Here is a 23,478-nt window from a genome sequence, read left to right on the forward strand (position 1 = left end):
GTTTTTTGAACAAACTCCATAACTGTCATTTTCTTGAAGCTACGTTGATGTCTTTTATTAAATGGAGTGCGTAATCTGTTGACATGTTGACCTGTTACTCGTATTAAAGCTGATTTTTGTTAAGTTACTCACCTGTATTCTTCTTAATGTTAAGTGTTAAGTCCTTTTAGTCTGATACAGTGTGAACCTCCTCTCTGTCTGTCCTACACAAGGTCGAGCACTGTGCACTGTACCAGGTATACTGCTGTGACACTGTCAAAGCCTCACACACACACACACACACACACACACACACACACACACACACACACACACACAAACCAACAGTCTGTTTGGATCACAGGCGTTTTATTCTCTCTATCTCCTCTGACCTTGTCTTGCAGATTGTTGAACAAGGCAAGAATGCAAAGAGCTACCATTACATCCTGGCTAACCTGGTAAGGAATCATCATTATATCACAGCATTTTTATCTGTTTAGATTGTCTTTGAAAAATGTCCATACTTGTCTGCACACTTTCATGCCTCGATGAATGAATTTGCGTTGCTATTAAATGTGGCTTTTAACAGGATTCCAGACTTTCCTTGCTTTATTGCCAGTTTAATGGACTTGCATGTGCCGAATAATTTAGCCTAAAACTATCTGGTTTTATGTCTTTTATGTTCTCTCATCCCATTTTCCTCTTCAGCTACTTCATATATTCTTCCTCTGCGCCGTCAGACCTGCAGACATAACAGCAGCACAGTGGTAGACTCACAGTGAAGCACAGGCAGGGGAATGTGTGACAGTCAGAAATCTATGCAGACTCACAGTGACAGAAAAAGGTCAGGCAGCCAATGTATGCAAGCTTATATCCATTAGCTCGCTTTGTCTGCTGCCATTTTCTCAGTGCAAATGGTGTGTGGACCCCTTCAGCACTGCTCAGACTCACTAAATGCAACCAAATGAAGAGAAAATTGACATCAACTGAAGCTGTAGTAATAACAACATTAATATGCAGCTGCTGGCTTGAACAATTTCTCACTGCTGGAGTTTTAGATTGGCTCAATCTCTCTTGTCGGGCCAGTTTGCCAGATTTAATTTTAAATGATAAGGCTCGGACGGTAATAACAGCTGATACGCAAAGTGGCCACAGTCATTTATAATGGGCCCATTAAAAGGTTTGTACAAAAATTACTTTTTCTATGTCCTTGCACCTTTTCAGAATTTTCTTAATTTACTTATGTGTGAATACATTTGCAGCTCTGTGTGTGTGTGTGTGTGTGTGAACACATAGTGTGATAGAGCCATACACAAAAGAATTTGAGTGGTTAAAATGTGGATGAAATATCCGTCAGAAATACCACCCTCCATGTTCAGTGTTAGCAAAGGCTAGTTTCTATAGTAACCTCTTCAGCTCACTGCGCTGCATTAGCTCATACATGGAGCAGAAAAAAAGACACTAGTCTGTCTGCTCAGCTGAGAAATATGGACACCTGGCAGCACACAGGTACATTAGGGAGACGGCAATGAGAGGAGGGAGAGAGGCTGAACACTATGTCTCTTCTTTACTTGCTTTTGTCTCCTGAAGCTTGAGCTAGCCTTCATTTTGTACCCGCCACCCCACCAACCTTCCTCAGCACCAAAAGGAAACAATCTGAACTCTGATCTAGTTAACAGCAGTGGTGAAGGAAGTACTTAGAGGTTTTACTTAAAGGGATACTTTTACAGTTTTCTACCAGCTTTGTATCATAACCATGTGCATAGTGAATGAACTGTGGTAACCTTCCCTCCATTTTACCAGCACCCAGATCTCCCTGCTCATCCCTCCAGATTAAATCCGCTGGATGATGTGAAACATAGATTTGCACTGGCTGTAGGGCTGTTGCTCATACTGCAGATCTTACTCCCGCGTGTTGTATGCTTTCCACTATACACACAAAGGGTCTCATTCATTTAATATGAGCAGAAGAATTTGTGTGTAAACTGTAAACTGTATTTCAACATTCATCAATGTGTTAGTAACTTCGATATTTTCATAGGTACTAACAAAATCTACACCTGCTTCTGACTGCTTGCAGTGCTTGTGTAAATAAGATATTGCGCATAAATGATGCTTGTCATTATTAGAAATTACTATTACTTTGTATTGTGCTCTTTTATGTACACAGATGCCTTTGAAACATGTATTTAAATCGACCTTATACAAAACCGAAAAACACTGTTCTACCCCTCTGCCCTGTTTACATGATGCAGCCCCAAACTGCATGTCATTTTTGTTAAATATCAGAGACGCGACATGGGAGATGTAAACATTATTTCAAATTGAGTTTTGGTTTAATAAGACCTGTGGATGTAGGAAAGTAATTTGGCGTCTGTCTCCGCTCACTCCGGGCAGTTGGTGAAGCTGAATCTGAGGGAGAGCTGAAGGGAGATGATGTGGTTTCACACCAGACTATCTTACTTGTTGGGTTAGTGTGGTTTATTTTCACAACAGTGACAAACAGTGCTGAGGACAAACTGACAGAGGTCTCTCCAATGATGCAAGCATTGCACTGGTCTGCAGCAGAGAGCTGTGACTGGGAAGAGCCTCCTGTAGCTTTATGTTGAACCATTTTCGTTTGACTTTTTGAATGGTTCTTACAACAGATGACACTGAGTTAACGTTTACCTCCGTCCAAGCCTTTGATTTACCTGTCTCTGTCACATTACTAATCAACCCAACTTCACCTAAAATAACTTCAGTCTCAGCATCAGACGGATGTTTTTCTTTTTCTCTGTTTCTCTTTCTTTGTTTGCTCTGTGTTTGCAGGAGCAAATGCAGAACCTATCCATAGTAATTATCACCTACATTTATGGTGGCCATTGGCTATTTATGGGTGGGGATGGATGTTTATTGCTGACAAGCGGGAGCGCAATTTCAATTTATGATTGATTGGCATTCATGAACATTCACACGTGCCTACAATCAAATCTAATGTTTTCCTCTGCGTTCATGAATCCGGAGTAGGTTTTTAGTACCAAGGGTTTTTTTATGTGCAAATCTACTCACAGATTTATTAACATTTCATAAATGAGACCCAGCACCTCTGTCTCTCTCTCAAACAGATCAAACGGTAAAACTCGGCAGTGCTGATCAAATATAAATTCTGTGATGATATTGCCTTTTTCTCACTTAACATGTGTTCAGAAACATATTTTAGTGCACTGTTTAGCTGTTACATGAGAATTTGTGAACAGGAAGTGGGTGCCAAACTGTTTCCTGTGTTGTAAAAGCAGAGGCTGAAAATACTGAGCTCAAACTAGGCAGTGCTGATCAAATATGAACCAAGATTCTGTTACTGTGTTGCCTATGTCTCACCTCAAATGTTTTTAGAAACATATTTTAGTTAACTATGCAACTATAATTAGAGATTGTTTGTTACCAGCCAGCTACTACACTGTTTCCTGTAGAAAACCATCCAAGCTTGCATTATGTCACCCACGATGAGAGCGTTTGTTGGTCTGGTGAAATACTTCTTTAGGTAAAAGTAGCAATGCTTTGTTGTACTCGAAATTTTACTTAAAGAACAAAACTATTACCATCAAACTATATTTAAAGTACCAAAAGTAAAAGTACTCATTATGCAGAAATGGCCCATTTGAGAGTATTTTATATTATATTATTGTATTATAATTGTTGATTCATTAAAGGTCCAATGTGTAAGATTTAGGGGCATCTCTTGGCAGAAATGATGTCTAATATTCATAACTATGTTTTCATTAGTGTACAAATACCTGCTGAAACTAAAGCCCCATTCCCACCAAGCAGTACGGTACAGTACAGTTCTGGTCGGTACACATTTTTCTGTTTCCACTGTAAAAAGTTGTGGATGGTACCAATAGGCCCGTTTCCACTGAAGAAGTTCCTGGTACTATCTGGGGGGCAGGAACTACTACAGGAACATCCTCACGCTCAGCCCTCTCAACCGCCATGTCTCCACTGAGAGAGCAGAGGGGAACTGCTCGTTGGTCCGACAGCCCATTGGTTCGATATCCCATTGTTCCGACCATATTAAACCCACTGTTCCGAAGTCCGTTCCGAAATCATCATGACGCCCTGTGGTTAAGGTCTGGTTAGGTTTAGGCACAAAAACCACTTGGTTAGGGTCAGGAAAAGATCAAGGTGTGGGTTAAAATGAAAAAGAAAGTGACAAACACATAAGCCGTGAGCCTGCTCCGCCTCAAGCCTTTCCCAGCTGACCCAGAGCTGGTTGCGGCGCACCATACGCCTGCCGCGAGCCGTTCAGCACCACAGACAGTTGGACTAATGGGATGTCGAACCAATGGGCTGTCGGACCAATGACATGGACCCAAGGTTCCTGTAAAGTTACTGGGCTCTGGATGTGATGTAATCGCTGCGTGACCATTTTGACCGGGGCGACATAGGGGCGTAGGGACGCCGTTAGCCGTTAGCGGTGTCTGTAATAACTCCGGTCACGGTCCGTGAAAAAAATATTTTTTCCAGCGGATGTCTTAGTTACAACATGATTGAGCTAACTGGAGTAGTTTCATGTCGTATCCAACAACGGGAGGCTTTTAAGAGGTGACTTCCTGATGTTAGCTTTGCTGCTGCTGTTAGCTGTCCCTGTCAGCTGATGCTTTCTAGACATCGTGATTTCCCAAAACTAAATAAAAACCACACATAGCAACACAAAACTGCTTTGCTAGCTCAATCATGTTGTAACTAAGATATCCGCTGGAAAAAATATTTTTTTCATGGACCGTTTATTGAGTTATTACAGACACCGCTAACAGCTAACGGTTAGCCCAGCTAATCTACAATAACCATGTTGTTATTTACAAAATGTCATATCCCGCCTTGAGTATATCCAATCAGCACCAAGTAATCCCCAAGCCCCAGCCAGGGGTTTCTCGGGGCTGTTCTGAGTACCTACTCCGAGGCAGAGACTTGTTTAGCTCCTGTAAAAGTTCTGGAACTCTGTCCTTCAGGGGTGGTTCCTGCGGTGGAGACACACACCAACGGCCCCGGCCCCGTAAAATTACCCCGAAGTTCCTGCAGTGGAAACGGGCCTATTGGGACCATTCCGTACTGTGCCCATTTTTGGTACCCCTTCTGTTGGGGTACCTATCACACACAGATCTGGCAGGAGCGAGAAACACTGCAGCCTACAGTGGAAATGCTAGGGTCTAGGTACCATGTCTGAAGGGTTACTTTTGATTCCAGAGGTACCAAGTGTTTGGTGGAAACAGGGCTTAGGAATCGTTGTGTTTTTGTTACCTTAGAATGAGCTGTTTATATCCACATATACAGTGGGAACTCTCCCGCTGAGTCCGCCATTTTGTTCTGCAGTAGTCCAGAACAGACAATCAAACACTGGCTCTGGCTCTAGACAGGGCCATTGGCATTTTTGTGTCAGCCATTGTAGTTCTTCTACAGCACAGCTGGATGCAATCAGCAACCATCTTAAACCTTATATATTACTGGGTAACTTGTAGGTACTTTCCACCACTAGTTAACAGCCATCCATTTCTTTTTTTGTCTTTTCTTCTTATTTGTCTTTCATCAGAGACAGTAAACAACCGAGAGTTTGAGATAGACATATGGCCAAGAGAGAGCCAAAGCTTCAAATGACATGAAACAAATAACATCAGGGCAGAGAAGAAAGAGAAAGGATAGAAAGGTTTGTGTTGTCAGATATATGCCTGGCGAGCAGGAGAAACACCAGAGACACCTTTTTCTTTTCATCAGTCAAAACTTTACTCTTAAATCTTACACAAATCACAGACAAATCTTCTCTCCTCCACTCCTGCTCAGTCTCTACTCCCACCCATTCCCACTTGTCTGCCTCTTCCTTTTCCCGGCGCTGACAGGCAGCCTGCTGAGAGACCGAATCTGCCTCTCTGCCTTTCTCTTGCTCTGCTCTCTCCACATAATAGTCAGGGGGAAAAATACATGATACCATTACAGTAAATCGCTTCTTTCTCCATTCTGCTCTGCCCGAGGCATCCTTTGCATTGTTCACAGTAGCCTATAAGGTTTTGATCCTTCCATTGTTAACAGTAGCCTATGAGGACTCAGTCTATCAGAGATTAGCTCCGGACTGAACACAGACATGAAATGAGGTTTCTATTTTCTTTCTCACTTCTGCTGCCCCTCAGGAAAGACGGGGATGAAGTATGCTCAATGGGATAACCTCTCTAAGTGAAAAAGGAGGATTTGCCATTTTCATTATGATATTAACCCTTGCACTTTTGATGGCAGAGTTAAAACAGTAGCCAGAGTGCAGCACATTTCGCAGGATTACCCTCTAATGCCAAGTGACCACTAGACCACTGGTTCCTTTTAGACTCGTGACCTCCTGAAACAAAGTAATGTCTGCCTGTTTCCCTTGTTTTATTTGAAGTGTCAGAGTTAGACTTATCTGCCAAGTCACAACAAATAAAAGCAAAGGTTAAAGAAACAAAACAAACATGCTTTGGTGTTGCATAATCTCTATAAATAGATATCTGAATATGTATACAGTATCTGAAGGCAACAGGACAAAATTTTGATATCAGAAGCATTCTGGTTTCCATTTGTAGTCTGAGTAGTATTGACCAATCATGTCTGAGTGAGCTTTGGTTGCCTGCAGATAAACAGTCCGTATTGAGAGCAATAACAGGGGGAACACATTGGCCAAAATGCAGTCTAGGAACCGATCAGCTATTGTCTGATGACTATCTAGCTTTTTATTGTATTTTTTCTTCTATATCTGCACTATATCTGTTTTAGAGGGGTAGGCTTAAATGTTGTCTGGACCTGTCTCAATTTGCTAATTGACCCTTCGCTAAGTCCCACCACCAGACACAGACTGGCCAATCATAATGTAGCATAAAGGTAGGACCAGGGTCCAACAACAACACAGCTGTGCTCCATTGACTCTAATGCAGTCGTTTCAAATATGGCCAGGCTGGTTTTGTGGGCATCGAGCTAAATGTTGTGCCTGGGACACATTGTGTATTAATGATAGTCGTTACCTGGAGAGGTTGGAAAAAGATATACGTTTCTTCCCTCAAAAACCCTGAAAAATGAAGGGTTAGCTAGCTAGCTACTGAAGATATAGCCTACTGAATGTATACACATGCTGCTTTTGCTTTTTAATGATCATAACAATGAACAAAAGATCGACCCTGCTGTACAGGAACCAGTGAAGGGAAGCAGGGAAACTTGCTGCTGATATTCAACCAGCTCTGTGTCATCGCATTGTGTGCAGATAAACATTGTTTGACTTCCCTCTGAGATCCCTGCCTGTCCGGCGGCAGAGGTTTGGGATCAGGCAGTAGCACAGGGGTGAAGCCAAACACCGTTCATCTGCACACACTGCGATGCCACACAGCTGGTTCAATATCAGCAAAGTTTCCCTTTATATTCATTGTCTTCTGTGGCGATCAGCAGTGATGTGGTGGTTCACTTTTACACTGTGATCTGTAGCCTATAGTTCGGCTTTAGCTTCTAACTGTCTTTGTCTTTTTAACCTGTTGTTGCTGCTGAGTCAGTTTGACGTCCTGGATATATCCTTCAAACACAGACTGTAGACCCCTCTGTCTGCTTCTCTCTGGAATCACTGTTTCATTTTTCCAAAACTACGATAATATTTCTTCAGGGAGTGCAGTTAGTTACAGTGTGGGCTTCGTGCTTACTCCGACAGCTTGTTGGACCATCACAAAGGGGCGGGGCTTAGCATAAGGTCAGTTGATCTGTAAACAGTGATAACAGAAAGAATAAGTCTTGGTGCAGATATCTGCTGGCTACACTGGAACCCCCAAAATATTGGTGGTCAGATGGTAGGCAACAGCTTCCGAGATTTGGTGCAGCATAAATAGGTTTCTTTTCTCTCATGTGATTCCTATCCCCCAGTGGTTCACAACCTGAGGGCAGGACCCAGAAAATAAAACAAATTTCAGTTTCACAAAACATTTGTTTTTCCTGCTGTTTTCCCCCCTTTTTTTCTTTCGGTAAAACGCTGGATACTTTGACCTCGTCAGGCCTTTTAAAATCCTTCAAATGAAAGAATCTATAAAGGAATAATCGGTCTGTTGACTTTTAAAGTGCTCAAAGCTGCAGCTCGCCATGAGGCATAATCTGTGACAAGAAGCTACAAAGCAGCCATTGATTTGTTTGAAGGGGTCACAGGCCAGAAAGTTTTGATCTGATCTAGTGAGACCTCAGATTTGGGATTGTCACTCCAGCCAACATTAAAATAAAAATCAATATGGTTAAAAAAATATGGTTCAATGTCAGCTGCCATGAATTTTGGTGAATTCCTCTGAGGACTCTGCTTTGTTTGCAACTGTTTTTGCATATTTCCAGTATGTATATCTTTTACCTACCTGCATGTCTCAGTTTATCTCTCTGCCTGTCCACTTCCTTTCTCAGGGTTTCCTGGACATCGACCTGACGGACCTGAGGAAAGGTGGGGCGAACATCACCGGCTTCCAGCTCGTCAACAACTCTGAACCCACCGTCAGCCGTGTGGTCCAGCAGTGGATGGAGTTTGACAACAAAGACTCCAAAGTGCCCAAGAGTGGACTCAAAGTACTACTGCTTTGCTCTCTGAACTCTCCGTCTTTTAGTCACTGATAATGAGGGACAACATAGGGAGTGCTGCGCAGGGTTAAGGCTCTGTGTAGTTAGTTGTAAAAGAAAATCAGGTGCTCTTCAAGGATGGGGCAGTCACTTGAAGATAAAAAACAACAACTGGCCAGCTCACTCAGCGTAATACAGACTTTCTAGTTGAAACGTGTTGGTAATCTATGTATTACTAAAGGATCTTTAACTACAGTCAGGGTGCCTCGGATGCATTTTTGGACTGCCTGTCTGTACTATGGACTTTTACACTGAGGGAGCTAGCCTGTTGTTTTTCATCTTTAACTGTCCATCTTTTATTTTCCTTCCTTTATCTTCAAAGTATTAATACAAGAAGTCATAAAGCAGCACAGCATATGCTAAGATATCACATTTAAAGTAACGTAAAACTAAACCATGATGGAGGAGTTGTAATAACTGATTTTCTGTGTGAGGTCAAGCCAAGAAAGTTGTTATTTCCCTCGTCAGTCAGTTTGTTTGTGACTGTCAGCAGCATATTGCAAAAAAGCTATGAAATGGTTTCTATTAAATTTGGTGGACAGATAACCCCTGATCTTATCTGAGTTAGATGATTCAGATGTGGGATTTCTGCTATTAAATGATTATTGATTTTTAGCCATAACAACAGTCCAGCCAGCTGAGATAAAGGATTGTTTTTGCAGGGTCAAGAAATAAACAGAAAACTTAAGCAAAAGAAATGATGTCTTTTCGTGTAAACTCAAAGCTGGGGAATGCTGGGATTCATTGAATTTTTTTTTTTCATTGCTGCCTTGCCTTTCCTCGACTAAGACCTTTATTAGTTTTTTAACACTGGACCTGTGTGTTATCTGTCTGCTCTCTCTTTACAGTACACAGGCGCTTTAACATATGACGGAGTGAAAGTCATGTCCACGGCCTTTCAGAATTTAAGGAGACAGAGGATAGACATCTCTCGCAGGGGCAACGCTGGAGAGTGTCTTGCCAACCCACCAGCTCCCTGGGGACAGGGCATAGACATCCAGAGAGCCTTGCAGCAGGTCTGTGCGCGTACAAAGATACACACCATTGCGTGCACAAACATGCAAATACATAGACACACACACACACTCACGCAAGTTCTTGAATGACACATTGGCTAACAGCTCCTGAGTTGGGGCTGGCTGAACAAATTAGGTCTCATTCTGTCGTGTAAAGTTCACATTAAGTCGTAGGAGAGCTCTCCAGTATCAAATGTGACATCATGGCTCGTAAACAAAACCTGCAGGCAATAATGCTCAGCAGTGATCATCATGGAATATGACATCAGCAATTGAGTTTAGAAATGTAATATTTGGCGATAGAAAGAGAAATGTTGTACTGGCCTTGAGACTTCACAGTGTCTCATGGAGACACAAACACACTCATGCATGTAAGACCAATTATATTGAGGAACAAGGTCAATTATTTTATTATATTTAAAATTATATTCTAAAAAAAGTGACTTTGCAGAAATACAACTGCTAATTGAAAACACAATTAAGAGTCACACATGTCATTTTTGTACCCTGAAACGGCATTTCAGTGTGTAGGTACAATAAATGCACTGTTTGTGAAGGCATATGTGTAATTGTGTGTGTGTGTGTCTGTGTGTGTGTGTGTGCAGAGCTTGAGGCTCTGTCTGCAGAGTGGATGTGCAGAGGCCTGCTCAGTGTCAATCTAGCCATCTGCCTGCGGATGGACTGGAGATTTGAGCTGTGTTCGCTCAATTAACTCCATCACACAGCCAAGACAAACACACTGCACTGTACACATGCACGCACACCGCCTGTCATTCACTTCCATGGGGACCAGGCGCTGTGGACTTTCACAAATGAAAACTTATACGAACACGTGTGAGCTATGCTTAACATGCATCGCGTGTAAGCGTATTATGCAAATCCTCGCTGCCAACGCAGACATGAAGAAAGTGGACTGTAGGAGTATCATGCTTCATGGCAGCCATTATTTACCCATCCGTCAGAGCCTGTGAATTACTTATTCAATATCTGTGACTCCATTACAGGTCCGCATAGATGGATTGACTGGTCACATTCAGTTCAATGAGAAAGGCCGCAGAACCAACTACACTGTTAGCGTCATGGAGCTGGCCCCCTCTGGACCAAAGAAGGTAAGGCTGTTGCCTGAGGCGCCAACTTAATATATTTATTCTTGCTCAAGGACTCTGTTTAAAAATTGTGCCTGCTTATTTTACACAGTATTCAATAAATCCAGAAAGGTCTGAGCTCGTATTTGTCAAACTAATGAGAGTTACACATGAGAATGCTCTGAGGAGACTCCTTGAAAGTAAAGAAGTTCTTCTCAAGAGAAAAAATCAGACACATTTATCAAGTAACTTACCTCTATTTACACTGAAGATAAGGAGTAGCATCGTAGAGTGATCAGATTATTAATCACAGGTATGTTTTGAGTAGGATGTCTCTTTAGTGTGTGTGTGTGTGTGTGTGTGTGTGTGTGTATGTGTATGCTTATGTATCTCTGTGTAGGGTGGGAGGGTTGGGTTTTCTCTTTTCTTTTTTGTTTTCTGTTTTGGTTCTTTGTTGTTTTTAACCTCTGTGAGGCACTTTGTATTACTGTCGTATGAAAAGTGCCATGTAAATAAAGTTGATTTGATTTGATTTGATTTGATCTGATTTGATTTAGGAAAAGTTAATCAGAGACAAGGATTTATCCTACATTTATCCTACATCCTTTAAAAAATCCTGCATATCTCCGTTGCCAATTTACATGTGAAATCAGCAACAATGTAATATTTTTATTGTAAATTGTGTCACTATATAAGTAGGAATGACATAAATGGGAATTGTCTGAAAGGAAAACAAAAAGAAAACCAATACTGCTGCAGATGGACAACGTATATCAGAGAAATTTAATAATTTGAACAATTTGTTACCACATTAAGGAGTGTAAAAAGTGAAGATGCACATAAAGTGACAACGTCAGCTTTATTTGTGTTGTTAGCACCTCTATGAAACATCAACATCCTATCAAATATTAAAATCAAATGTCCTCGATAGAGCCATTTCTAGCATGTCCTAGTTTCCTATTATTTTTTGAGTCACTTTAATGTGCCACCTGACCTGGCATCTGGGGAACCTTTAATTAAACGCAGGTGTGCTGAAGTGAGTGTGAAGCGTGGGAGACACCACGGGGTTACACTCTTTCACCGCTGCCTGTTTGGTTAGTCTTAGTATTTCATTGTCTGATGAAGTCATTTAATACCCCATTGATTTCAACTCTGCTTTTGTACTTTGTTTATTTGGGGGATGCTTGTTTGGGGATTTTTGTATTCATTGTTTTACAAACAACAGCCAAGACAGTTAGTTCATAGCCTCATCTTGCAACTCTCCATACACCCTGCAAATCAAATCTTATCAACTCTTAAACCAGCTGAAGCACCCTGGATCATTAAGCAGTGAGTAAGCTAAACCGAAGACTGACAGTGAGTTCATCATATCTCCCGTTATGGCGTCTGTGGGCAGCTATTTTGGAACTCATTTGGAAGCCGCAGTAGTCCTATTTATAATTAAAACATGTCTCAGAAGGTGTGTGCTCACCCTTGTTTCAAATGTCATAAGAAATTAGATAAATAGCATTTATTCTCAGTGTGACTGAAAGTACTTTTTAAAGCTTTTTTTGACATATATTATCCTTGTCTTAGGTTGGCTACTGGAATGAGGATGAAAAGTACGTGACTACCGCCAGCTTGACGAGAAGCAGCAACGATACTTACGGACTGCAGAACAGAACTTACATAGTCACCACTATCTTGGTAAGTGAAATAGTGAGGTTGAGGGACTTTCAGGGAGGAGGGGCCGGTGAGATGTGCTGAGATGGAGACAGAGAACGGGAGGTGTAACATTTTCCATTTTACCTTTATGATAGAGTTCCCAAAAGTTCAGGGCCCCAGAAAGAATTCAGCCGACATCTATGATTGTATCTCCTCCTCCTTTCCTTTCCTTTCCTTTCCTTTCCTTACCAACTCTATTCTGCTAACTTCCCTCTGTCTGACTCGTGCATGCTCAGAATCACAATTGTTATCATTTAATTTGGCAAGTGCATTACAGAATGTTATCTTGGGGACACTGGCTTACTGACTCGCGGAGTTCCACTGCACATACTTACGATAGATTTAAGAGAGAGCACAAGGACACAGCACACAAACAAAAGAAAAACTGGAAGTGACCCATAGTGTATTTATGTTTATTCCTGTACTTAGAACACTCATTTGTGAGGCTGTGCAGTGTCAGTGTCTCCTCCATTCCTCTCTGCTACAATGCCATTTATTTGGCTCAACTTTCCCCATCAGGTCGTTCAACACGACTTGGTCAGGTTGTTCAGTGTCCTGGCCAACATTACTGAGATGGAGCTGTGAATGAGGTTGGATTTGAGAATATGGCAGCAAAGATTCAATCTGATCAGCTCTCATGGCAGCTAGGATATCATGACATTCTCTCAAAAGAAAGAAACATGACTGGCGGTGCCTGGCTCATATATAGTAGGCGATAATAAATATTGTAGTATATCTTCACAGGTACAGGATGTTCTCAGTGTCTGCATCTTGCTAAAAATTTAATATCAGAGAATATTCCATGTCTGAGGATGCCTGGAGCCCAGCGCTGGCTCTTCCTTTACTCCTGGTATTGTTTTTCAAGTGGAAATGTCTTTTATCTGCGAATCACCGCCACCATGTTATTTTGTGGGACTTGAGGCAAATATAGTTATCCAATGCACGACTGAAACACAAGCTGGTTTTTTAAAAATTCTGCAGCAGACTTAAGGTCCAGCAGGGCAATATGTGTGCAGCTGATCTCCACCGCGAGGGTTAATGGGGTATTTCAACTACAGTATGTGCTTCCCTTAAGAGGAAATTCACCGCTCACCAGATAAAGGCTTGGTGGAGGTGATGTGGCTGAGAGACAATGGAGAATAATGGAAAAAAACACTCCAATCTGAGCAATCTTTTTGTAGAGGCAAGCTTTCAGTCAGGGACCTTGTAGCATCAGCAGAAAACAGCTGAACACAACAATATATTGTGACACTACCAAAAACAATCATCTGCTAACGCTGCATTCATGTCATATCTTACAGACCATAAATACAAGCACCCTAGTGGGAAAAACGGTTCACATCAACGTCTTAGTTGATAATTAAGATATGAGAAATTCATGACGGCAACTGTATTTCCCACCCGGGGAAAAGAAGTGCTTAAGTGATAACAAATTGGTGCTAAAGTGACTGCAGTAGTGAGTAGTTCAATTTAAATACACCCCAGCAATTACTCTAATACAATCAATTCAGATCATTATAAAAGAGCGACATGGTAGACACTGTTTATTTCTATCTGATTTAACTCAATGGAAAAGGGCAAGAGATATGTTACACAATGAAACTAGCTAGTTGAGGCTACTTTGACATTTATTTGGTGTGTATACAAGGGTAGCAGTGTACAGTGTGCAGTTAGTTTAATGGAATGGATAAATGGTTGAAAGAGATGGTCCAAAAAGCTAAAGGTTGCCCATCCAACTGTCTCAGATGGAGGTGCGTTGGAAAAGAAACCGTCTTTCATGTGTAGTACAACATATGACTCCAGTTGCCACAGACTGGGCTATATTATTAAAAACATTGGCACAGATTATCATCAGACCCAACAATATCCATTAAAAGAACCACCACTCATAGTTTACCTAAGAGGATGTTATCTTAGAGACAGCTTGGTACATAAAATAGAAAAAAAAAGTACACGGTCTTTGTTAAAACCTCTTCCAAATCGGTGGTACAGATGCAAAGGAGGTGCTCACTGTAACAATATGGTCAAAGGGAATAATTGTACTCATCCACACACTGTCTTCACACATTCCACCATGCATGTAATCTATATGATTAAACCTCCTTGTGGGTTATGCTATGTTAGTGAAACATCATGTGGACTGAAGCAGAGAGTAAGTGAACACAAGAGCTCCATAAGGAGAAATTATAGAGATTACACAGTAGCAGTACATTTCAATGACTTCAAACATATTATCTCATCATTTAGGTTCCAGGGCACTGAAAAAGTTACTCTGCCAGAGAGAGATGGAGGAAGTACTTAGCAGCAGAGAAGTATACTGGATATTTAATCTGCAAACTCTATCTCCCAAGGGATTAAATGATGAGATACCATGGCAGGTCATGCTATAATGGATTTGAGGATCTCCAAAGACCAATTTATGATACAGGGCATGACAGTATACAATGTTGAACATTTTGAGTGACTTATGAAAGCTGCAAGGCTGATGTGTTCTCTCAGAATTTTCAACATTTCTCTCAACATTTTTTTGTAAATAATTGTGTGTAAATGTAAATATAAGTGCTATATCGTAAGCAACTGGACTTGTTTGAGTTTCTTGAAGATGTTTCACCTCTCATCCACGAGGCTTCTTCAGTTGTCTTGACCAAGTCCAGTTGCCTACGATATAGCACTTTTGATTAGCATGACCTGGATGACTGAGAATCTTCACCGACAAATCTCGTAAATAGCTTTTGTTGTGTAAGGAGCTTGAGTTTTCGAGGCTTTTCCCTTGTTTTTCTTGCTCCCTTGTTCTTTCGTTTGTGGGATATGTGACATATGGTGCACAGGCTGTTGTCAGTTATTCAGAAACACACCCACATCTGATTAACTCCCCCACACCTGTTCACACCTATGAAGTAGGTGGAGCAGTTACTATTTAAGCTCAGTGTTGGAAATAATGGTGCTGAACACTCTTGACGAAGGTCCAGCAAGACTGAAATGTTAGCGTTACTAATGAATTGCGAAGCTGAGCAACAGCAGTGTGCAGGGTTTTCTGTACAAATACTCAAGTGAAATAGATAGCTGAAAGTAATTGATAAATATAAATAATAAATAACATTCAGTTTGAAATTTAGTCAATTGAGCACATTTTTACAAAAAATGACAGGTGATGCTGATGAAGGGGTATTTCAGTTTTTCTGACAGGACTCTGGTGATACATGAGACAAAAAAGGAGCTGATGCAGAGCACTGGGCATGCTACAGTACATGAATCCTAACATGTAGTCGACTGGCATCTAATTAAAAAAACTTGAAAATCCTCATTTAAACCCGACGGTTGCAGTCTCCCAAGAGAACGGACCTAAAATAAGTCTCTCTGACATAATCTCCTATCAGTGTCCCCTTTTCTTGGAAGATAAATTGGTTTTCTGTCTTGGAACCTAAGAGAAGAGATAAGGTGTGAACAGTTATTGGGCTGCGGGGTAGCAGTGGAGTTTTACACCGTATAACTTTTGTGGCCGCTGATTCGTTGCCTGGGGGAGTGTGTTGTTTTGCCAATGTGAAGGTTTCACTTTGTGCTTTCCCACAATCCCTACCGTCCCAGCCGCTGCTTTCAGACCAGGCCGGGGTTAACGGGAGATTCGGAGGAGTGAAGCAGAGCATGTTTAATGGGAAATTGGCGCTTGGTGTCTTCACGATCGAGGCTTTACACTTAAACCAGGCCACGGCTGGAATTTTAAGATTTATTGTAAACATGCTAGATGTTGGTTATTATTGGTATACACCTTGTGTGTAGCCATGAAAATATAAATAGTTACTTTATTAGGCTTTCAGCGAGAAATGGCAGCATTAAAAGGCAAATTATATAATTTGGTCTGTTTAAATTGCTCTCAAAGGAATAAAAGAGGCTGATTTGTGCAATATGGTCAAACTAATCAAACACACTCATTCCCATGCATTTTGTATACATCTGTATGTGTGCGCATAATGTTTGTTTGAAATGTGTTCTTGCGTGTCTCTGTATTATATTCAACATGCTTGACTGACAGCGGATCTCAGCGGAACTGTTCGAGGGCAATGAGACTGAGTCCTGCAGGACCCTCTGTATGCCATGACATGCCTCAGTGTGCACGCGTGTGTCTGTGTGTGAGGGCACACGTGCATACTCACATGTGTGTGTATCTGTCTGCGACTGCCAGTGCAAGTGTATACCCTGTCAAAGCGCAGCACGCCAGACCTTTCTCACCACTGTCTCCCTGGGGTGCCGTTTCCCTACCAGTGGGCCTCGGGTTTCCATGTGTAACAATGATTACCTTCACCTCAACCATAGAGAGTAGGAGAACCCGCATAACCGTAACACACACAGGAACACCCCACCCACCACACACACACACACACACACACACACACACACACTGGACCCTGATGAAATATGATGGCAGGATTTGCTCCGCTCAGCACAGCCTTAGCTAAAAGCAGGCACACATAACAACTTGTGGGAATTGAGGTCCTCCAAGTGCTGGTGGACAGTGCAGACGGAGTTGACTGGGAGTCTATATGAAATACATTTTTCTTAAGGTAAAGCGGGCCCCAGGTGTCATGTCAGCTGTAATTTCTCAGGACACCCAATCAGTGTGAGATGTACAAATGCGGGTGCAATATAACAAGAATAACAGCCTGGCCCTGGAGCAGAGGTCAGCGATATACATGGCTCAAACACAGACACACATGCACACACATAGGGACTCCTTCTTCTCAGATACAGTGTGTTCTCAGCTTTAATAACCCTGTCCAATTCCTCCGCTTCCTCACAACATGCTCCGAGTTAATAGCGCACCTTTCAATGTGGCAAACGCTGTCGTAATGATGATACTTATGCACCTTTTGTGTTTGAATTACACACCATACCTCCAAGGAACAAAGCCAAAATAATATCTTGTAATTTCATGTAATTATCTTTTCTTTCAAACCTTTCAGAGTAACAATTATATTTTTGGCCCATTAAGATTTTTTTTTTCAAAAGCCTCAGCTATGGAACAAGAGGTAAAAAAAAAGATAAGTGATGAATGGCACTGAAGCATAAAATGCACCCATAGTCCCTTCCCAAATTTTTGAATAGTAATATAAAATGTAACTACATGCTAAAGCTTTATTATCACCCATAATGCTGTCTCTGACTAGATAAGCTTAACAAACTGCCCAGCCGTAAAGTAATGTTACTTACAGTCACAACAGCTTGTGACAAGAAATGATGCGTATCTGCACATTTTGTTTTCACATCAGCAAATTCGTGATTATTTCAGAAACTGTTCTGTAATTTCCTGTATGTTATTTTTGACACTGGGGTGTAATTGCATTAAAATTGCCCTACGTCCGACAGGAGTCTCCATATGTGATGCTGAAGAAGAACCACGAGCAGCTTGTGGGAAATGACAAGTACGAGGGCTACATTGTGGAGCTGGCTGCAGAGATAGCCAAACATGTGGGCTACCAGTACAAACTGAAGATTGTTTCAGATGGCAAATATGGAGCCAGGGATCCAGAAACCAAGATGTGGAATGGCATGGTGGGAGAACTGGTGTATGGGGTGAGTGGACGGGATTATTCCCCATTTAAAACTGGATAACAGACAAAAACTACTACAAGACTAATGTGAATGCTGTCTAGCCTTAACATGCTGATGTGAACATTGTCAAATCCAATAAATTAAAGAGACTAAGACTTTTATTTTAATAGTAATTAAAGACAGAAATTTACTAACCCCTTACTGTAAATATTGTGAGTCTGACAGTGTCCAATGTCATTGGATCAGAGCACTGTTAATCTGCATGCTGCAGCATTTGTAAAAATATAACAAGTTAAATGAATAATTTATGTGATGTTTTTGTATTTAATAGAACAAACCTCTGTTGTCCTACCCATGCAAAACAGTCCTTCAATACAAAATGATTTTCAGGCCCTTGTGCCGTGCCTCTTTTCATGAAGTACCTCCTGTCTTGGGGCACAAGACACTGCACAAGAGCCTGAAATCGTGCCTAATGTTTTTTAAAGCCAATTTTCAATGCTATATTTATTTCAGATAGAATTTTCTGATTTCCCAGGGGCTCCCCCCGACTAGTTCTTGGTCCCCCTCCTGCCACCTAATTTGAAAAATCCTGAAATCAACTCTGCTACTTAGATTCTTTACTTTAAGTGATTTGGTGAAGACAATCTTGTGCTTTCCCCATTAACACACGCATATTTTAGAACATAAAAAAACAATGTATACGTCATTTTACATGGCTGCCTGCCTCTGTCCCTCCCTAGAAAGCAGATGTGGCTGTGGCTCCTCTGACCATCACCCTGGTCCGTGAAGAAGTGATCGACTTCTCCAAGCCCTTCATGTCCCTGGGTATCTCCATTATGATCAAGAAACCCACCAAATCCAAACCTGGCGTGTTTTCGTTCCTGGACCCGCTGGCTTACGAGATCTGGATGTGCATTGTGTTTGCCTACATCGGCGTCAGCGTCGTTCTGTTCCTTGTCAGTCGATTTAGCCCGTATGAGTGGCACGCTGAGGACTATGAGGAGGGCGCTGAGCCGCAGACTCCCGACGCAGCATCAGCATCCAACGGGGTGCAGCAGGGCCAGACTCCAACACAACAGAACACCAACCAGCAGAGTCCCGAGCAGACCAATGAGTTCGGCATCTTCAACTCCCTTTGGTTCTCACTTGGGGCCTTCATGCAACAGGGCTGCGATATCTCACCTCGGTAAGAAACTCAGGCAGCATATTTTGATGTATTGCATCCACAGTGCTTTGAGTCTCTGCTTTTGTTTGTTGGTACACAAAGAGACACTAAGTGCCACCTACGTACAATATATTTCTGTCTGCCACACCGACGCTTCAACATTGTGTGTGGCTTTTTTGTTCAACTCAGTTGGGCTTTGTTTATTGAGATTTTGTTCTTTGCTAGTCACTTGTCATACAGAGCGACGATAAAAGTTTGATGAAGAGCAGCAGAGGGAGTTTATGATGTGGTCATGTTGCAGAGTGTTGTATTTTCATCCTCCTGTTTCCAGATACTTCCTGTGGTGATATAAACATGCCATGAACTTCTAGTACTATAAAAACTTGTTGTTGGTAGCTCTCTCCAATGTTTTCCAGTTTTCAAAACTATCTATCAGTGCGCCGGTCTGTGTATCGATCAGTCAGTCTGTGGGTGAAGGTAAATATCAGAGCCTTTGGAGATTGTTATGAAGGATTCTGGCGTGAGTATTGAGTGGTATGTGTCAGCTTCCCCTCGAGTGCTCTCATGAGCTGTGGTATGAAACCATTCTCAAAAGGTCACCAATTAAAAATCTCATTAAGTGTTTGAAATTAGAGACACTGAGGTCGACTTTCTGAGCTTTCCAGAGGGAGTAGCAGGAGGAGATGAGAAGATAATGTCAGTGTTATCACTGTTAGCTCTAAACCAGCAGAGACAGGCTGGGTCATGGATAGACACAGAGCGTCTTGTCTCTTTAAACATTAAGCCACATACATTATGTATACGTGCAGTGTGGTGGTGAAAGTATGCATAATACATCTACTAACTATACTGTGAGGATAGAGCGGCTGATACTGTTGCTTCGAAGAATAGTTGTTAGTGGGCTCAGATGATCAAATATCTAAGATTCCTGCCTCTACCCCAACACAGTGGAGATGAATGCATTTTTTAGTTTGTGATGGACCTTTTATGCTCATTTTCAGGTTCATACTTGTATTCTGGGTTTATACTAGAATGTGTTTACATGCTTTAATGTTCAAAGAACACTTTATGTTCCTTCACTGTCCGTGCTGGAACACTTGCATTCACTCTATGTCTGAAACGCTCCGTTCAAGTGCCTGTCTCTATAAACCCCCCTTCCAAACAAAGCTCAGTCTGCACTGTTTGGTCAGTGTCTCCAGTTCTTCTGTACCTTGGTGTCATTGCAGCCGAGGGACTGTAATGGGAAGTAGCAACACTTTCTACTTTGAAAAATCACCCACAAAAGCTTCTAAGCCAAAATCTTTACAACTGGAGATGTTCCAGAAGGAATATACTATACTCTGAAATAAGCACGCAGCTCAACGTATCTCAATGGTTTGTATGATATGTTATGAAAATGCCCTCACAACGATACGTATGATATCTAAATGAGTTAGCGCCCCATGAATGATGTTGCGTACTTATCATAAATTTATGTAGGTTAGGTTTGTGCGAGGAAAGGAAAAGAAACATGGTGACAGCACTTTAATGACTCAAAGTTCACCTGGTTCATTTCACACGGTATCAAACATCAGTTTCCTGGGGGAAAGTCGTGTTTTGTGACCCATCCACCATCTCAACCCTGCTTCTTTATGTGGACTACTTCCTTGCTTACTCCTGTCAGCACGTTGGTCACGTGATCGCAGCCTTCTGAAATTCATAGGTTATACACAAATTACTGGCTCGTGATTACGTGGGATATATACGAATTTTTACTTTTCGTAGGTATAGGAACAGCCTGTATACCTACAGTATATATAGCAGTGTACGTAACGTAAACACGTGCAGTAGTGTGCCTGAAGTAGATGACCATATAAAGAAACTGGTCATGTGTTGCATGTCTCTTAAGCCCAGTTTAGACCAAAGATTTGCGATGAGACAAGTTGAAACTTGCTAATTGCAATGCGCCATTCAGCAACATTCTAAAAACCTGCCAGTTCACACCAATGCAATTAGAGGAGATGGTGTATCATCTCTGTGCAACAACTCTCTGTACTTGGATTCTGATTTCCAGCTTTTCAGGCTCATTTTGTGGTTGAATATGATTTGTAGCGTCTTAAAATATAAATGAGGATAGTGATAGTGAGATACTGGCTGCAGCGGCATTTGTAGTAGTGATGAAACAGCAAAAACATGAATAAAACAAGCATTGGATCGACTGTATTCATAATAAATACACCACAATAATATAAGTAAGCAGCTCCAATTAATCAGGCAGTGAGATTGTGTGTGTGTGGTGGGGGCAGCATAAGCACATACAGCGAGCAGCAGCAGTGACCCACTGTCCCACACCAGCACAGGTGAAGATGGAAAGAGAGGGCTCAGCCGGGATGGAGCACCTACTGTAGCAAGCAAACATTCAGTCATTTTGACTTGACCAGTGGACCTCACTACAAGCTGATTGGATGTTGAAACAGGTGACAAGCTTTGCACTCTGAAACCAGATGCCAGTGATTTGAGACACTGAGTTGCAGGTGACACCATCAGTGTCACTACGCTGAAACTTTTCTCTGCAATGGTTTAAAATGGTTTTGTCTCGTCGGGAATCTTTGGTCTGAACTGGGCTTTAAGTAGAAAAAACGTTGGCAACGGATGATTCAGAATAGTCTGAAGCTTGACCATCAGCCAGAACATTGGACATTGTAACAATATCCAACAGTGGAAAAGCAGTTTCAGTGAAAACTGTTCACAGTCACATCTGACACAAGTCCAGAGTGTTCAGGACACTGTGTAACGTGACTGTTGAACTCTCTTTTATAACTTTTCAATGCTGTGAGCACCATACACACATTTTATTCACCTGTATTGTATCTGGGATAATGGATAAGCCTGAGAAAATAAAACCAAATCTATCTGCACGGCTGGATACCACCAGAGGAAGGTTAGAAAGCATGTTCTCTTGTATTTTGGGTGATCTGACCTCTGCATCAACTAAGCTGATCAGTGACCGACAACAGAAGATGTGTTGTGTTTGCAAGGCTCCCCGGTCTGAATGCAGGCAGCAGTGCTCAGTCAACCTTCTCTGATTGAGCAGCTGAAGGTTAAAGAAATTTCAGCAATGTGTAGCAGTCCATTTTTTTTTTTAATCTTGGCTACCATCTTGTGACATTTTTAAAATGTATTTTCACTCTGCGCTTACCTTACACAAATATCAAAAGGGAGGAAATCTCAGCACCTACAGGCCTGCATGCTGTAGATGCTCAGCAGTACATGATGTAGGTACTGGATCCCCTCTCCCACGGGCCTTCACCTGACATTTACCATTTTCTGCCTGGAGACTCCGCTGTGCTTCTTGCAGGATGAAGCCTATTGTCCGAGCGCTCTTGTCTTACAGCCAGAAAATGCATCTTCAATAACTATTGATTTCCTCGTACGCCTCGCAGAGAGAGAGAGAATGTCACCATGCATCCGCAAATTGTCCGTTCCCTGTGGTCTCTCTTTGTATGCACACACACACTTCTGTGTGAGTGTGTGTGTGTGTGTACATTTATGTGTATGTCTCTGTATGCGTGCTTGACCCGACATGGGTTCATGCATATTTGCGCAGATTTGCATTTGTTTTGCCTGGGGAGGGGAGCAGTCTCTGCTGATGCAAGACGTTTCACTGACTGTTTAAGAGGAAAAAGCCGATTGTTTCTTTACTTGCGGCTGTTCTGCTGATGCCACCTTTGACTGCAAATGAACCAGACGTAAGACATGTTGCATTTCATCTCCTGACTGCTGGCCTAAAGTCCCATTTCCCTTCTGACATAGATAAAAAAGATGTGAAATGGCAGCACGTAACGGGAACATTTTGGTACTTTTGTATGTTCTTATTTAAATAGAACAGAAGATTTCCTCAGTGTAACCCGTGAGGCTTTAAGGGCTCCTACCCTCCAAGGATTTGACTCAAATGTCTTCCATTTCTTACAGTGTCCTTTCAAGGTGACTCTCATTGTCCCTTTTTGTGTCTTTGGTGACACAGAAACTGTTTGGGAGTCAGTATGGCAGCATTATGAAAAAAAAAAAGAAACAAAAACACCACAAGTCGGTTAGCGTGTGCAGCAGCCCACAGTGTAACGATTCAGATGGTGGAGTCTGCTCGGTGTCTTGAAAACCAACACAGTGAATGTTTCACCCCACTGAATACTGCCCTTAAGGAAACATCTTCCCCTTGAATATTTGGGTGACCTAGTTGCTCTAGTTAGCACAGCCTGTATTCACACACGGAGGTGCATGTTGATGTATCTCCTAAAGCGTTAGAAAGAGCGGCTGCTAGATTTAAAAGGGACACGTGTTTTGTCAGATGAAAGCAGTAGTATTCGTAACCTCACAT

The 23,478-nt window shown here is 41.9% G+C and overlaps 1 protein-coding gene across 1 annotated transcript in view; it reads left to right on the forward strand.

Moving 5' to 3' along the window:
* Nucleotides 1-23,478, forward strand: part of gria1a (glutamate receptor, ionotropic, AMPA 1a) — a 96,083-nt gene that overhangs the window by 32,596 nt on the left and 40,009 nt on the right. Inside the window, 7 exon segments of the mRNA XM_049585871.1 lie at nucleotides 384-437; nucleotides 8,398-8,556; nucleotides 9,456-9,623; nucleotides 10,628-10,732; nucleotides 12,284-12,394; nucleotides 17,774-17,980; nucleotides 18,700-19,145. Coding sequence (XP_049441828.1) covers nucleotides 384-437; nucleotides 8,398-8,556; nucleotides 9,456-9,623; nucleotides 10,628-10,732; nucleotides 12,284-12,394; nucleotides 17,774-17,980; nucleotides 18,700-19,145 — 1,250 coding nt within the window.

Source organism: Epinephelus fuscoguttatus, linkage group LG9, assembly GCF_011397635.1.
Source record: "Epinephelus fuscoguttatus linkage group LG9, E.fuscoguttatus.final_Chr_v1".
Taxonomy (NCBI): Eukaryota; Metazoa; Chordata; class Actinopteri; order Perciformes; family Serranidae; genus Epinephelus; species Epinephelus fuscoguttatus.